Source organism: Sapajus apella, unplaced genomic scaffold (genome assembly GCF_009761245.1).
Source record: "Sapajus apella isolate SASKATOON/1434 unplaced genomic scaffold, GSC_monkey_1.0 scaffold29, whole genome shotgun sequence".
Taxonomy (NCBI): domain Eukaryota; kingdom Metazoa; phylum Chordata; class Mammalia; order Primates; family Cebidae; genus Sapajus; species Sapajus apella.
In genome coordinates this window covers 7,329,485-7,344,765 of record NW_022436969.1, presented here as the reverse complement: position 1 = coordinate 7,344,765, position 15,281 = coordinate 7,329,485, and the positions used below count along the sequence as shown (strand labels likewise).

At 39.0% G+C, this 15,281-nt stretch overlaps 1 protein-coding gene across 3 annotated transcripts in view; it reads right to left on the bottom strand.

Moving 5' to 3' along the window:
- Positions 1-15,281, bottom strand: part of OSBPL1A (oxysterol binding protein like 1A) — a 235,739-nt gene that overhangs the window by 146,338 nt on the left and 74,120 nt on the right. For all 3 annotated transcript variants that reach the window (XM_032293166.1, XM_032293167.1, XM_032293168.1), the window contains 6 exons: positions 11,814-11,875; positions 11,669-11,713; positions 10,704-10,777; positions 10,527-10,590; positions 8,058-8,156; positions 5,801-5,923 (listed from right to left, as the gene is read on the bottom strand). In XM_032293166.1, coding sequence (XP_032149057.1) covers positions 5,801-5,923; positions 8,058-8,156; positions 10,527-10,590; positions 10,704-10,777; positions 11,669-11,713; positions 11,814-11,875 — 467 coding nt within the window. The remainder of the gene's footprint in view (positions 1-5,800; positions 5,924-8,057; positions 8,157-10,526; positions 10,591-10,703; positions 10,778-11,668; positions 11,714-11,813; positions 11,876-15,281) is intronic.

Genomic DNA, 15,281 nt, shown 5'->3' with positions numbered 1-15,281 from the left:
TCAGGTATGTCTTTATTAGCAGCATGAGAACGAACTATTCAGGGACTCTTTTAAAGTTTTAATTTCTATTTATTCTACATAAATAGAATTTTACTATGAGCAATGTTATGATACCTAAAGTTTAACAGCATTTTAATTTTGCCCAAGCCATCTAGACAAAGCACCCAAGTACAAGGATTATACCCACTGATGTAGGGGCCTAGAGGATCAGAAGGTACTCCAGGTGAACAGCTGAGCCACATTTACAACACAGCTCTCCTGCTTAAGACCAAAATTTTAGCCGTTGGTTTTGTATGAGTTAAGCTAATGTTAAATTACATTATAATCCTTAACCTAGAGGGTCACTCAAAAATGCATATCAAGGGGTGAAACGCTAGAGAAGAATGCATAGGCTAGGAGAGAAGTAATTAATTCCAGGCTGTTTGCTGCAGAAAATACACATTTGGTTAATTAAGCACAGACGCAGATTGCCTCCTACTCATCAATAAAAATGAATAAACTACTAATACACACAGCATTAGAGTGAAAAAAGACACCACAGAGCACATACTGTATGATTCCATTTACATGAAATTCTAGACCAGGAAAGCTGATCCTGCCTATAATGGCACTGTCATTATATCAGTGTCATTAGGTCAGTGGTTGCCAGAGATGGAAGTGGAGGATATTATCTGGGAAGAGCAGCAAGGAAACAACATTTTGACATAATAAAAACGTTCTCTATCTTGATGGGAATGGTGGTTACACAGAAAATATACATTTGTCAGAATACATCAAATTGAAGACATAAAGTGAATTCCTTTTTTTCTGTAAACATTCAATCTCAATAATATTAATTCAAGCTTTAAAAATAATAGATTGCAGAACTCTGATCACTTTCTTCTTGGCAGAATACGGCCGCTCTTACAAGTGCCGGCGCCCTAGCACTTATCTCTAAGACTTCCTAACTCTAGCCAAATCCACTTCGAATATAGCCCATACTCTGGCCAGGCACGGTGGCTCACCCATGTAATTACCCATGTAATCCCAGCATTTTGGGAGGCTGAGGCAGAAGAAACACTTGAGCCCAGCAGTTTGAGACCTGCCAAGACAACATAAAGAGACTTAATCTCTGCAAAGAAACGACAACAACAAAACTATCCAGGCATGGTGGCACATGCCTATAGTCCTAGCTACAGAAGAGGCTGAGGCAGGAGGATCACTTGAGCCCACGTGGTCAATGCTACAGTGAGCTGTGATCACACTACTGCCCTCCAGCCTGGGTGACAAAGTGAGACCCTGTCTCAAAAAGAAAAAAAAAAAAAAAACTCATACTCCATCTTTCCTAAGTCAACCCAAAAGCACATTTATTCTTTCTGATATCTGGCAAGTATTATGCCCCTGCTTTGTAAATTTCTTAATGTTTTACTTTGCAATATGTATTTACATAAAGTAAAAATAAAAAACAACAACAAAAAAGGAGAGAGAAAAGTAATTCTCCTTCACACACCTGACAATCTTATTTTGTACCTTTCTCAGCTGCAGAACAACAAGTGTTAATTTCTCATCTTTCCTGGATGATCTAAGTCTACACAAATATATATGTGTACATCCCTCGTTTTTTCCTCTCAAGTAGTATCATATTTGATACGTCACTTTATGCCTTGTCCTTTTCACTTAACTGTATATATGAAATATATCAGTATATATACATCTGCCTCATTCCTGCATGGATGTACCAATCTTTATTAGCTCCATGTTGATGTCCATGCAACTTTCTGCACATTTATTTTGGTTGGGAATCAGTTATTCTTTTTGTTGTTGTTTTTGAGAGAGTCTGGCTCTATCGCTTTATTGCCCAGGCTGGAGTGCAATGGCACAATCTCAGCTCACTGAAACCTCCACCTCACAGATTCAAGTGATTCCCATGCCTTAGTCTCCTGAGTAGTTGGGATTACAGACATGCATCACCACGCCTGGCTAATTTTTGTATTTTTAGAGATAGGGGTTCGCTATGTTGGCTTGTCTTGCCCTGGCCTCAGGTGATCTGCCCGCCTCAGGAATCATTTATTGTTAAATCAGAAAAGCTTCATATTATTTTCTTATTCAATTAAACTTGAACGTCTTCTGCTAATTACTTATTTTTTTTGAGGCAGGGTCTCACTCTGTTGCCCGGGCTGGGGTACAGTGGGGTGAACTTGGCTCACTGCAACCTCCACCTCCTAGGCTCAGGTGATCCTCCCACCTCAGCCTCCCAAGTAGCTGGGACCACAGGTGTGGGCCACCATGTCCAGCTAATTTTTGTATTTTTATTAGAGACAGAGTTTTGCTATGTTGCCCAGACTGGAGTACAGTGGTGTGATCACAGCTTGCTGCAGCCTCAGCATCAAAATTAAAAAAAAAAAAAAAGTTTTCAAGATGGGGATTCACCTTGTTGCGCAGGCTAGTCTTGAACTCCTGGGCTCAAACAATCCACCCGCGATGGCCTCACAAAGTACTGGGATGACAGGCGTGAGGCACCGCGCCGGGCCTGCTCATCACTTCTTGTAACACAGAAACAGTTCAGGTCCTACAGAATCAAGATATCTTCAACAAATAAAACCCCCACTTTGCTAGTATCACCCGGAGCATCTAAAATCCTATCCCAGCACTGTCCAATAGAACTTCCTAAGATGCTGGAAATATTCTATACCTTTAGTGTCCATCATGGTAGCCACATGTGGCTATTGAGCACTTGAAATGTAGCTACTATGTAGTTAAATATAGTTAAAACGAATAACTGAATTTTTAAATTTTAATTAATTTAAATGTAAATAGCCACATGATAGCTAATAGCGGTCACATTGGACAGTGCAGTCCTATACCAATACTGTGCTTGACTAATTTCCAATTTTTGTTTCTGAAGTATTTGCAGGTTGCTATTACAGCAACAACCATGAGGTCACTACTTCTAGGACTTGTCTTATACAATCATATTATATAAAACAATGTTTACCGATAAATGTCTGTACTAAAAAACTAACTCTCCCTCTCTCTCTCTCTCTCTCTCTCTCTCTCTCTTCCTTTCTAAGAGACGGGTCTCACTATATTTCCCAGGCTGAACTCAAACCCTTGGGCACAAGCGATCCTCCCATCTCAGTCTTTCCCCCATTTCTTATAGGTCTGTGTACTAATCCAAAAGCATGTTAAAGAAATAAAATCAGTTTTGTTGTTAATTCAGATTACGTTAGAGTATTTCTGTCCTAGAATGCCTAATTCCCCTTAGAATGTCTATAGGTACCAAGAATAAATCTTTCTATAAACTGGCCCCCAAATTTCGCTGGAACCTAAGAACTCAAGAACGAATGGCATCCTGGAGCTAGCTTACTGACAAGCTATAATTCAACACTCATTTGTAATTCAAATCTCATTTCAGATTTTACCTATTTTGAACCAACCTCCAGATGTTGAGACAGAATCGAGATTCACAGAATTGGCCAGGTGTGGTGACCTGTAATCCAAGCACTTTGGGAGGCCAAGGCAGGAAGATCACTTGGGGTCAGGAGTTCGAGATCAGCCTGGCCAACATGGTGAAACCCTGTCTCTACTAAAATTACAAAAATTAGCTGAGCATGGTAGTGTGCGCCTGTAATCTCAGCTACTCAGGAGGCTGGAGCAAAAGGATCACTTGAGCCTGGGAGGTGGAAGTTGCAGTGAACTGAGATCCCACTGTACTCCAGCCTGTGCAACAAAGCGAGACTGTCTCAAAAAAAAAAAAAAGATTCTCAGAATTAGCATTCAAACTCTGTTGGACAGAAACATGCAAAACCTACAAGTGCTTAACACTATAGTGCTAAAACTCTCATTGACTTTAGGTGCAATAAAAACTAAACGGCAAAACCTTCCTGGTTTTAAAGTTAACATGTGAGGCCGGGCGTGGTAGCTCACACCTGTAATCCCAGCACTTTAGGAGGCCGAGGGGGGTGGATTGGGAGGCTGAGGCAGGGGAATCGCTTGAACTTGGGAGGCAGAGGTTGCAGTGAGCCGAGATTGTGCCACTGCACTCCAGCCTGGAAACAGAGTGAGGCTCCGTCTCAAAAAAAAAGAAAAAAAAAAAGTTAACGTGAATAAAACATTAAAATAAGGAATAAACTGAAAGATAGCATCGAGGTTGATGACCTGAAAATTTGAAAATTATGCTAAAGAAGAAATCTTTTTAATGGTATATAAGTTAGTACACTTTTATTTTACCTGTAACTTCCATTTTTTAAAGTCTTTAAAAATTATCATAATCCTAGGAAAGATATTAGTGTGCTTAGTAAATCCTTCCAGGTTTTATCATTTACCTCTTATTGAGGGTAGGTAAATAGGGAAGAATTTCTTTTCAATTAGGGAATACCAACTGAAAGTTAAATATTTAGCATCTTTTTTTTTTAACTTGTTCAACGTAATTTTGGCCATAGGTATTTAAATTTTCCCTATTTGTCCAGTTTTAATGTTATTTAAATGCTGTAGTAGATATTACTTTTGCAAAGTTCACTGATCTGAAAATTATGTTTATGGTTCTCACATATACATTAGGTTTTAAAACAGCAGTAGTATGGTAAAGGAGTTGTCATTAATTCTGGGGAATGTCTTCAACAAACATGGGAGAGTTCAAATTCTTTAATGTTTCATCACAAATTAAGATTAGGGATTGAAAGAGTCAAAATACCTTTTATATTTAAATGTATAGGTCCCTAAATTGATAAAACTCCTTAAGTATTAGGGAATTTAACTTCATTAAAGTTGTTGAACTAGAAACATTCAGATCTTGCCACCAACTCATTTAATTTATACAAACAAAAAACATTAAATTTAGTAGGCAAATTCATATATCCTGACATAATTATTCAGACTGAAACTCTTCATCATTCCATAGTTCTAATTCTTCCAAACTCAATTCCCATTCTTTTATATACAAGATGTATTTAAGAGGTACAGCCAGAAAATTGATAACCCCTCAAAATACCTATTTCATTTCAATTACCTATGCTGATACTCCTGTAGGGATAAGGCACTGGTATCACTTCAGATGGCTTCTCCATTCATTATTGATGCTTACCTTACCTCTTAGCAACCAAGCTGCAGATTACAAGTGGTTTTAAAGGAAACCTACTGACCAGGAAAGGTATCACTATGGCTGCATTATTTAAACTCTGAAATCTGCAGTGAAGTCATAAAGGGCAGCGAGTCAAGCTAATCATGCTCCCCCTCCTGGTAGCAGCTTTCAAACAGAATGATGATCTGTTAACAGCAATGTAAAAAGTTTAACCTAAAAAGGTACATAAGATTCACCTCCATCGCATCAGAGCTCATCTACAAAGGCATTCGATAGTATTACCACAACAGATATAAACTACCAACACAATGCAATTTGGCAAAGAACAACAATTGTCAGAAATTATTTTGAAACCTTACTCTTTTTTTTTTTTTGAGATGGAGTCTCGCTCTGTTGCCAGGCTGGAGTGTAGTGGATCTCGGCTCACTGCAACCCTTGCCTCCTGGGTTTGAGCGATTCTCATGCCTCAGCCTCCCAAGTAGCTGGGATTATAGGCACACACCACCATAACCGGCTAACTTTTGTATTTTTAGTAGAGACGAAGTTTCACCATTTTGGCCAGGATGGTCTCGATCTCCTGATCTCGTGATCCACCCACCTCCACCTCTCAAAGTGCTGGGATTACAGGCAGGAGCCACCATGCCCGCCCTCAAAACCTTGCATCTTAAAAAAAAAAAAGTTCTTGATAAAACCTGTATGACACAGATAGCTATAAAGGTCAGGCGACATTTTCCTATTTACCTCTAAGGATTTCTTCAAGTCTACAGCAGAAACTGTATCTTCCTCTTCCTCATCAGTCAGTTGGTCCTGGGAACAGTAGTGAGTGCTGTAAGCAGAATGTTCTTCTATTGCTTCCAGCCAGTCCTAAAATCATCCAAGGATTTAAATGAGAGTGAAAAGCATTTTTATTCCAAAGAGATAATACTACAATGATCTGATAAGCATAAAATTTACCTGGTGAAATAAATATTATGGCCTCAAAAAGGAAAGCAACCAACAATGAAAGAACAATGTGGGTCTCTTGTCCATAATATATTTGGATAAAAACTTTTCCTGGTAGTTTAAAAAATAGCAACTATAGGTTTACATATTCATGAATATTAATATTCAAACACATTAGAGAAATTAAATAATGGGAGAAAGCTTTGTCACATAAAATTACAGGTTCTCCCTGTTTTTAACATTGAAAACCTATAATTTTATAACAGAATAAGTTACTACATAGTAATGGATCCAGGTACACGATTTTACTAACTTACAATCAAATTAGAAGCACAAGAAACTATTGTCATATTCAAACAGTCAACACTTGCCCTGATGCTTTAACTTCTGCTATATTTTTAAAATAACAGTGATTTCACAAAAAGAATGTTTGGCCTAAAAATACCCTATCTTACTTTTTTTCCTTATTTTCTTACACTATACTTAAGGTCAAATCTTACCATTTTACGAAATGTTGGGAGAGTCATGAGTTGTATTCTTTAGGGTTCTTTGCAGGGCCAAAGTTGACTACTCGGAAAATAGATTCTTTTAACCTCTTACATAGTTTACCAAAAAAATCAAGATATGTCTATGGACACTGCTTTGATTTAAAATAATAAGAATAGGCCTGGTGCAGTGGTTCACACCTATAATCCCAGCACACTGGAAGGGTATAGTGGCTGGATCACATTCAAGACCAGCCTAGCCAACATGGTGAAGTTCTGTCTCTACTAAAAATATAAAAATTAGCTGGGCATGGTAGCACATGTTTGTAGTCCCAGCTACTGGGGAGCATGAGGCATGAGGTTCGCTTGAACCAAAAAGACAGAGGTTGTAGTAAGCCAAGATCACGCCAGTGCACTCTAGCCTGGGTGACAGAGCAAGGTTCTATCTCAATAAATAAAGAAGAAAAAAAAAAAAGGGCCAGGCACGGTGGCTCACACCTGTAATCCCAGCACTTTGGGAGGTTGAAGCAGGCAGATCATGAGGTCAGGAGTTCAAGACCAGCCTGACCAGCATGGTGAAATCCTGTCTCTACTAAAACTACAAAAATTAGTCGGGCGTGGTGGCATACACCTGTAATCCCAGGTGCTCAGGAGCCTGAGGCAGGAGACTCGCTTGAACCAGGGAGGCAGAGGTTGCAGTAAGCTGAGATCAGGCTACTGCACCCCAGCCTGGATGACAGAGTGAGACTCCGTCTCAAAATATACAAAAAGAAAAGAAGAGGGATACTTTAAGTGACTGCATCATAAGTATTGGTCAAGTAAATCCCAATTTTCTAGCTTGCTGCTGTTGTTCAATTTATCCCAAAGCAAGGCTGAGTCTCCACTATAATGAGTGTCAGAATACCTGGATCACAGTACCGGTTCTGTCACTCGCAAGCTGCATTGGGAAATCACTTCAATCTTACAATCCTTAGCTTCCTCACCTATAAATTAAGGCGTAGACCTGGCATTTACATGAAAAGGATACCCCTTACATTCAGAGAATTAAAATTGAAAAACAAATTACAAACAGAAAATACCTGCAGGTACATGCTAATAAAGAACTAATTCATCAAATGTTAAAAGCTTCATTTAAAAAATATAATCAAGCCCATCATGGTGGCTCACACCTGTAATCCCAGCACTTTGGGAGGCCGAGGTGGGCAGATCACCTTAGCTCAGGAGTTTGAGATCACTCTAGGCAATGTGGTGAAACCCTGTCTCTACCAAAATACAAAAAAAATTAGCCAAGCATGGTGGCACATGCCTGTAGTCCCAGCTACTTGGGAGGCTGAGGCATAAGAATCACATAAGCCTGGGAGGCAGAGGTTGCAGTGAGCTAAGATTGCGCCACTGCACTCCAGCTTGGGCTACAGAGTGAGACTCTGTCTCAAAAAAATAAATAAATAATTTAAGAAAAATAAAAAGTATAATCAACAAGATTTTGGATATTACCATTGAAACTATGTTATATTCTCCGTGTCTTTAAATGTTCTAAGTTTTAGGAAAGATCAATGAATCCATAAGATTACCTCTCTTGACTGCTGAAGGCTATTTTTAGGAACCCGGAAGCCATGAATGGTGTCATCAAAGCATTTAATAAAGAAGAGGCAGCTATCAGTGGATTTTACCTTGGATATAAAGAAATCAGTAAGACAACATTCACTCACATAAAAGAGGACCCTAAAATTATCTATCCATGAAATTTAAAATAGTGACGTGACTTAAGGATACCCAGTTAAACACTTAAATATTGATAGATGAAAATCGGAAAAAGTAGATTACAGTGGGAGTATCAAATGCACTGTCGTTTATCTATGTTGAGTCTGGAGTTCACCTTCTCAGTTACTCAACATAAACACTATGGTTCATCAGGTGCGTCATTTTACTTTTATCCTTTCTTAAGGATAACTTAATATGCACTTGGGCTATGAAATCGTTTAGATACCACAGTTCCCATTTTTTATTCATACCCCTCTCCTCACCTTTTTGTTTGAGCTGAGTATAAAATAATCAGCAGTAGATAAGGGTGATAAAGAAGGAGAAAAGGGAAAGAGAGTAAGAAGCATCAGAAATAATTATGAGTTTTAAAACAAAAATTTGACCTGAAAAGGATTTTAAGCCATTTATGGCAGAGGTTGCAAATTTTTTTGTGAAAAATCAGACCTTGGTTATGACCTTGAGCAGTAGGATATAAATAATTCCCACAAGCTTAGCATTCTAATAATGGAACACTAGGCATGAATAGGTGAAGAATAGAAAAAGGTAGATTTCTTCATGATCCTATCAGAGGCCCCCAACCTGTTGTGGAAAACAACTATATAACCTGGAAGAGGCAGCCACATGGAGGAACCTGGACCTGAACAAAAGCTCAGACTCTGATGGGGAGTCGTGCTCTCTGGAGGAAAGGGACCAAGGAGCTCTGGAAGTTTCCACATCTAAGGTTTTACCCGGGACTAGGCACAGTCCACATGGTGACAGGGCAGCAGCAAGGGCACATGTGGAAACCCCTGTCTTTGGATATTAATAACACAAACCTGGAAAGCCATAAGCACCAAAGAGAACAGGGGAATCCCCTAAAGGAAAGTGACAGAGAGGGGGTCCCCAAATTTTGGCTATTACTCACATCTCTGACTCATGAGCTGCACTCACATAGCAAAGGTTCAAAGCAGCTCACATAAACACAACCTATCTGAACTGAGTCCAGAGCCACTGCCCAAGACACACAGCTCATGATCCAAACCAAGCCAAGAAAAGGACTTGCTACAACGGACAACACTTAACAGAGAAAAATAACAGAACCTCGAATCTCCAGAACTCAGCATTCATAATATTGAGAGTACCATCCAAAATTACCTGACATAGAGGCTGGGTGCGGTAGTTCATGCCTGTAATCCCAGCAGTTTGGGAGGCCAAGATGGGCAGGTTGCTTGAGGTCAGGAGTTCAAGACCAACCTACCCAACATGGCAAAACCCTGCCCCTACCAAAAAATACAAAAATTAGCTGTGGTGGTGTTCACCTGTAATCTCAGCTACTCAGGAGGCTGAGGCACAGAATTGCTGGACCCTGGGAGGTGGAGGTTGCAGTGAGCTGAGATCATGCCACTGCCCTCCAGCCTGGGTGACAGAGTGAGACCTTATCTCAAAAAAAGAAAAACAAGAACAAACAAAACACAACCCAAAATCACCTGACATACGAAGAAGCATGAAAACAGAACACATTCACAAAAAAAAAAAAAAAAAATCCAATTAAAAGGCAAAAATTGCCAGAATCGGTAACAGAAACTAAAACATATACCATCTCTGAGACACAGAAAATAAATATAAAGATACATATAGGCTGAACGTAAATGGACAGGAAAAAGACACCACGTGAACAGTAAACATAAGAAGGCCAAAGTGCTTATGTTAATATCAGACAAAATAAATTTTAAAACAAAATGTATTACAAGAGATAAAGAGGGCCACAAAACAATAAAATGATCAATTAATCAGGAAGACAACAATCCTAAGTATGTTATCAATAACAGGAAGGAAAGGCAGCATTCTACAAGCCTCCTTCAGCAACTGATACAACCACTAACCAAAACCAAGAAAAGACATGAAAGATCTGAACACTATCAACCACCATGATTGACTTAATATTTACAGGACCCTCCAACCAACAATAATAGCAAAATACACATTCTTGTCAAGTACATGTACTAGGATATTTCATAATCAAATAAGGCTGGGTAAGTTTGACAAACAAATATTTTTGGACAATCCATCTGTCATTCCATAATATGTAGAGATAAATAACAGTTGACTATATTTTAAAATTTTGTTCAAAATGGAGATGCCACAACTTCACTTGTTCTCAAATAAAAATATATACGAGTACTTTCTACAGCATTCCATTGAACCCCAGGATTTTACAAGGCTGTGTAAATGATTTGGGGGAATCACTTGAAGAACTGATTTCACAGTTAGAGGAGCAAAAGATCCATGTTTCATCCTACCGTGCAGACTGCTTGAGTCAGGTGTTTGCATCCCTGGCGATAAATATTATGAACTGCATCAGGCCTTCCAAATAAAAATGAAATGATTAAGACAAAAGGAAAAGAGATAAGTGAAAAAATGTAATACTTCAAAATTTATACAGTGAAATTTGACAGGTGTAAGAATGAAACACTTACTGTTTTCTATACCATGAAAGGACTCCATGCTCTAACACTACCCAGAATAATCTCCAACCAAAAAATCTTGAACTCTAAGGGAAAAATAACAGATTTCCCAAGCTGACACATCTAGATTCAAATACATGACAGATAAAAAGTAATTAAGTGATGACAGTTATATGTGAGTCTTTAGACAGTAGTACTGAACACATTAAAAAAACGATCAAATATGAACTTAGGTACTCAGTGCAGTAATGAAAACGTACCACTACAGGGTGACAGGAACAACAGAAATGCCACACTGATAAGGTCAGTGATGACTACAAGTTTATGGTTCTGACAAAACTGTTCAGGGATTATTTACAGAAAATATACCAGTTGTGGGCTTCAAAGACAATTTCCTCAAAGTCATGAATGAGTGTCTAAAAAAGAAAATTATCCTACATTTATTTTGTATAATATAAGCATACAAGTACATAAATAGATAGAGGGACTGCTTGCAAATGCAAAAAAAATTATGTGCTCTTACATGGTTAATTCTAGAGAACAGGATTCTCCACAATGTAGAACATTTTAGGACCAGAAGAATTTTATATATGTACCATGTGATAATTCAAATCTTAATTTTCTTCTAAGTCTTCCATGGTTTGATGTTCATAACAATAATACTGTAATTCTTTGATCTAGTAAGAAAAAACTGTATTTTCCCACACTCCTTTCCATAAAAACTTAAGTCACCTAAAAGTGACTCATCAGCACCAAAAAAACACCTAAGAGTGACCATCAACACACAGAAAAGTAACTGCTACAACCAGTGGAAGCATCTTGAAATCTGGTAGTATAAAAGTGGTTTACATTATAAGATCCAAGAGTGATTAAATCACATATACTTCAGAAATGATTTTTTGAAAATCTTCAAGAGAAACAGAGCACCTGAGAATTATTTTTTACAGTTATATAATTTAAAAACCACCCCAACCTACCTTCCAGAGAGGGCCTTCATATCGTCTCAATGCTTTGTAGATGACCTGTTAAAAACGGTTTTCATGAAAAATGCATCTACATATTTCAAACATTCAAAATTTTTTTCAAAAAATTATTAGATAAATTTAATTCATTACTCTGTACCTTATTACCAACAAGAATGTGTTTCATTTCAGCACCCTGGGCAAGGTCAAGAGGTTTCTGATCTGTGCAAAATAAAAAAAAAAAAAAAAAAAAAAAAGAAGAAGCCATCAACGGCTTAAATGTGCTATAAAAATCAATGCTTCAATGGCAGCATATAATATTCCTTCCTTTTTCTATCACCTACATCTTTTTCTTTTCCTCCAAAATTACCTACCAGAGAGAGGTGCCATCTCAATTCTCTACAGTCTCCCTTTTGGTCAGTAACTATTAAGCCAGCAAATCAGATTAACCTCACAACACTCCTACAGGTTCCGTGACCATTCAAGCTTTCTTGTCTTAAAATGCCCTATGAGTTTTCTATGATTGCTGTAACAAATTATCACAAACTCACAAATTCGTGGCTTAAACAATACAAATTTATTATCTTACAGTTTCAGAGGTCAGAAGTCTGAAATCAGTTTCACTGGACTGAAAATCAACATGTGGACACAGCTGCATTCCTTCTGGAGGTTCTAAGGGAGATACTTCCTTGTCGTTTCCTTTTTTTTTTTTTTTTTGAGACAGTCTCGCTCTGACACCAGGCTGGAGTGCAGTGGCGCAGTCTCGGCTCACCACAGCCTCCGCCTCCCGGTTCAAGTGATTTTTCTGCCTCAGCCTCCCGAATAGCTGGGACTACAGACATGCACCACCACACCCAGCTAATTTTTGTATTTTTTTAGTAGAGACGGGGTTTCACCATGTTGGTCAGGATGGTCTCGATCTCTTGACCTTGTGATCCATCCACCTCGGCCTCCCAAAGTGCTGGGATTACAGGCGTGAGCCACCGTGCCCTTCCACCTTTTCTGCTTCTAGTGGCCACCTACATGACTTGACTTGGGGTTTCTTCCTCCATCTCCAAAGCGTATCATTCCAACCTCTGCTTCCAGCATTGTTTTCTCTCTCTATAGGCCTCCCTCCTATAAAGAGCCTTGCAGTTACATAGGTCTACCTGAATAATTCAGGATTTCCCCTTATTTCAAGATGCCTAACTAATCACAAATTTGGGGTCCACTATTTAGCCGACCACAGCCCCTCTTCAGCCACCTCGCTGCAGAACAGGTAGTAGAGATGGCTCACAAGCTGAGGGTGTGATGGTTCACAATTGAGGACAAAAGAAAAAGGTGACAATGAAGAATGAAGCCAGCAAGTTATCACTGTAATTTTTCCAACCTTACACATGCACATTTCATGTTTTGCCAAACAGCAACAAAAACGGAGTTTGTCTTATTGAAGTTATTTAATGAGTTCCGAAGTGAGCAGGACATTAAGCGAAGGACAAAAGGTTAAAAGAAAAAAAAGGAACAACCAAAAACAGGAACAACCGCCACAAATAAATCAAACCATCTCCTAGCCTCAAATAGCTTATTATTAGAGAAATGAAAGCTATCTATAAAAGTTAGAACAGTCCTTTCAAAACAACATATTGATTAGAACTCTGGAACTGTTTATGCAGTAAGGTGATATATTCTATCAAAAAACCTTTTATGCCAGGCGCAGTGGCTCATACCTATAATCCCAGCACTTTGGGAGGCTAAGGTGGAAGAATCACTTGAGGCCAGGAGCCTTAAGACCAGCCTGGGTAACATAGTGAGACCTCATCTCCACAAAAAAATTTTTTTAATTAGCCAGGCATGGTAGCATGTGGCTACAGTCCCAGCTACCACTGCACTCCAGACTGGGTGACAAGAGTGAGACTGTGTCTCTAAAAACAAAAAGGGGAGCTGTTAAAATAATATTTTTATAAATACCAAACACCTGGTATGTGTTGCCAATTTTCTCTATGAATATCTCCTAATGAGGGTCTGTTATGTACCTACCAATCACTATTTTAGGCATTGAAAATTCAGCAGTGAACATAACAGAAAAAATACTGAGGGGATGGGAAAGCACAGGAGGAGGGACAGACAGATGATAAATTAATTTTAAAAGATCTAGCAAACAATGAACCATGGTATGCCAAGATTTTTTTAATAAATGATTTGACAGAGTGACTGGGATACCACTTAAGATTGGAGCATAAGGGGTTGATCAGGGAAGGCCTCTTTGAGGAAGGAATGTTTAGGTTGGAAAGACGGATCCAGCCTTGTAAAAATACAGGGAAGGACATTCTAGCAGGGAGAACAGCTGATGCAAAGGCTCTGAGGTACAAACAACCCAGCAGGCAAGAGATAAAGTCAGAGAGGCACACAGAAAACACATCACACAAGCGGCTTGCAGGCCAGACTTTCGTGAGCCAGCAGGAGTTTTGAGTTTTATTCTAAATAGGATGAAAAGCCACTGAAGGGTTTTAAGTAAAAGAGTAACATGATCTGACTCATGTTTAAAATTCTGCCAAAGCCAAGCATGGTGGCACACGCATGTAATCCTAGCACTTTGGGAGGCTGAGCCAGGTGGATCCTCTGATGTCGGGAGTTCGAGACCAACCTGACCAACACAGAGAAACCCCATCTCTACTAAAAATACAATATTAGCTGGGCGTGGTGGCGCATGCCTGTAATCCCAGCTACTCGAGAGGCTGAGGCAGGAGAATCACTTGAACCTGGGAGGCGGAAGTTGTGGTGAGCTGGGATAGCGGCATTGCACTCAGCCTTAGTAACAAGAGTGAAACTTCATTTCAAAAAAAAAAAAAAAAAAAAAAAACCTCTGTCAAGGTGTTAAAACAATATAACTGGAGAAATATGAACTTTGGTAGTTTCATGATTTTGATAAATTACTAGAATATTATTAATAGGATAATGCTATTGTGCTTGTTTTTTAATAGCCTTATTGAGATACAAATTAACATACCATACAATTCACTCACTTAAACTGCAGAAATTCAATGGTTTTTATTGGTGCACAGAGTTGTGCAACTATCACATGCCTATAGTTTTTCTTAAAAGGTACCCTTATTTTTTATTAATATACTGAACTACAGATGTTCCCCACCATACAACAGTTCAACTTAATGTTTTTTGACTTTACAATGAGTTTATCAGGGTATTAAGTGCATTTTTTTTTTTTTAAGACAAGCTCTCACTCTGTCACCAAGGCTGGGGTACACTGGCATGATCACAGCTCACCACAGCCTCGACCTCCTGGGCTCAAGCGATCCTCTTACCTCAGCCTCCCTGGTCGCTGGAACTACAGGCATGTGTCATCACACCTGGCTAATTTTTGTATTTTTTGTAGGAATGGGGTTTCACCAGGTTGGTCTCAAATTCCTAGGCTCAAGCGATCCACCAGCCTCAGCCTCCTAGAGTGCTGGGATTACAGGTGTGAGCTACTGCACCTGGCCTTAAGTGTATTTTCAACATACAATGGGTCTATGGGGACATGGCCCCAGAGTAAATTGAGGAGCACTGGGGATGTACAGATAAAATGGCATGACGGGCCTTCTCTTTCCAGTTCTTCCCAGAATTGGGAAAACTTGGGTTGAGAGGGTAAAAA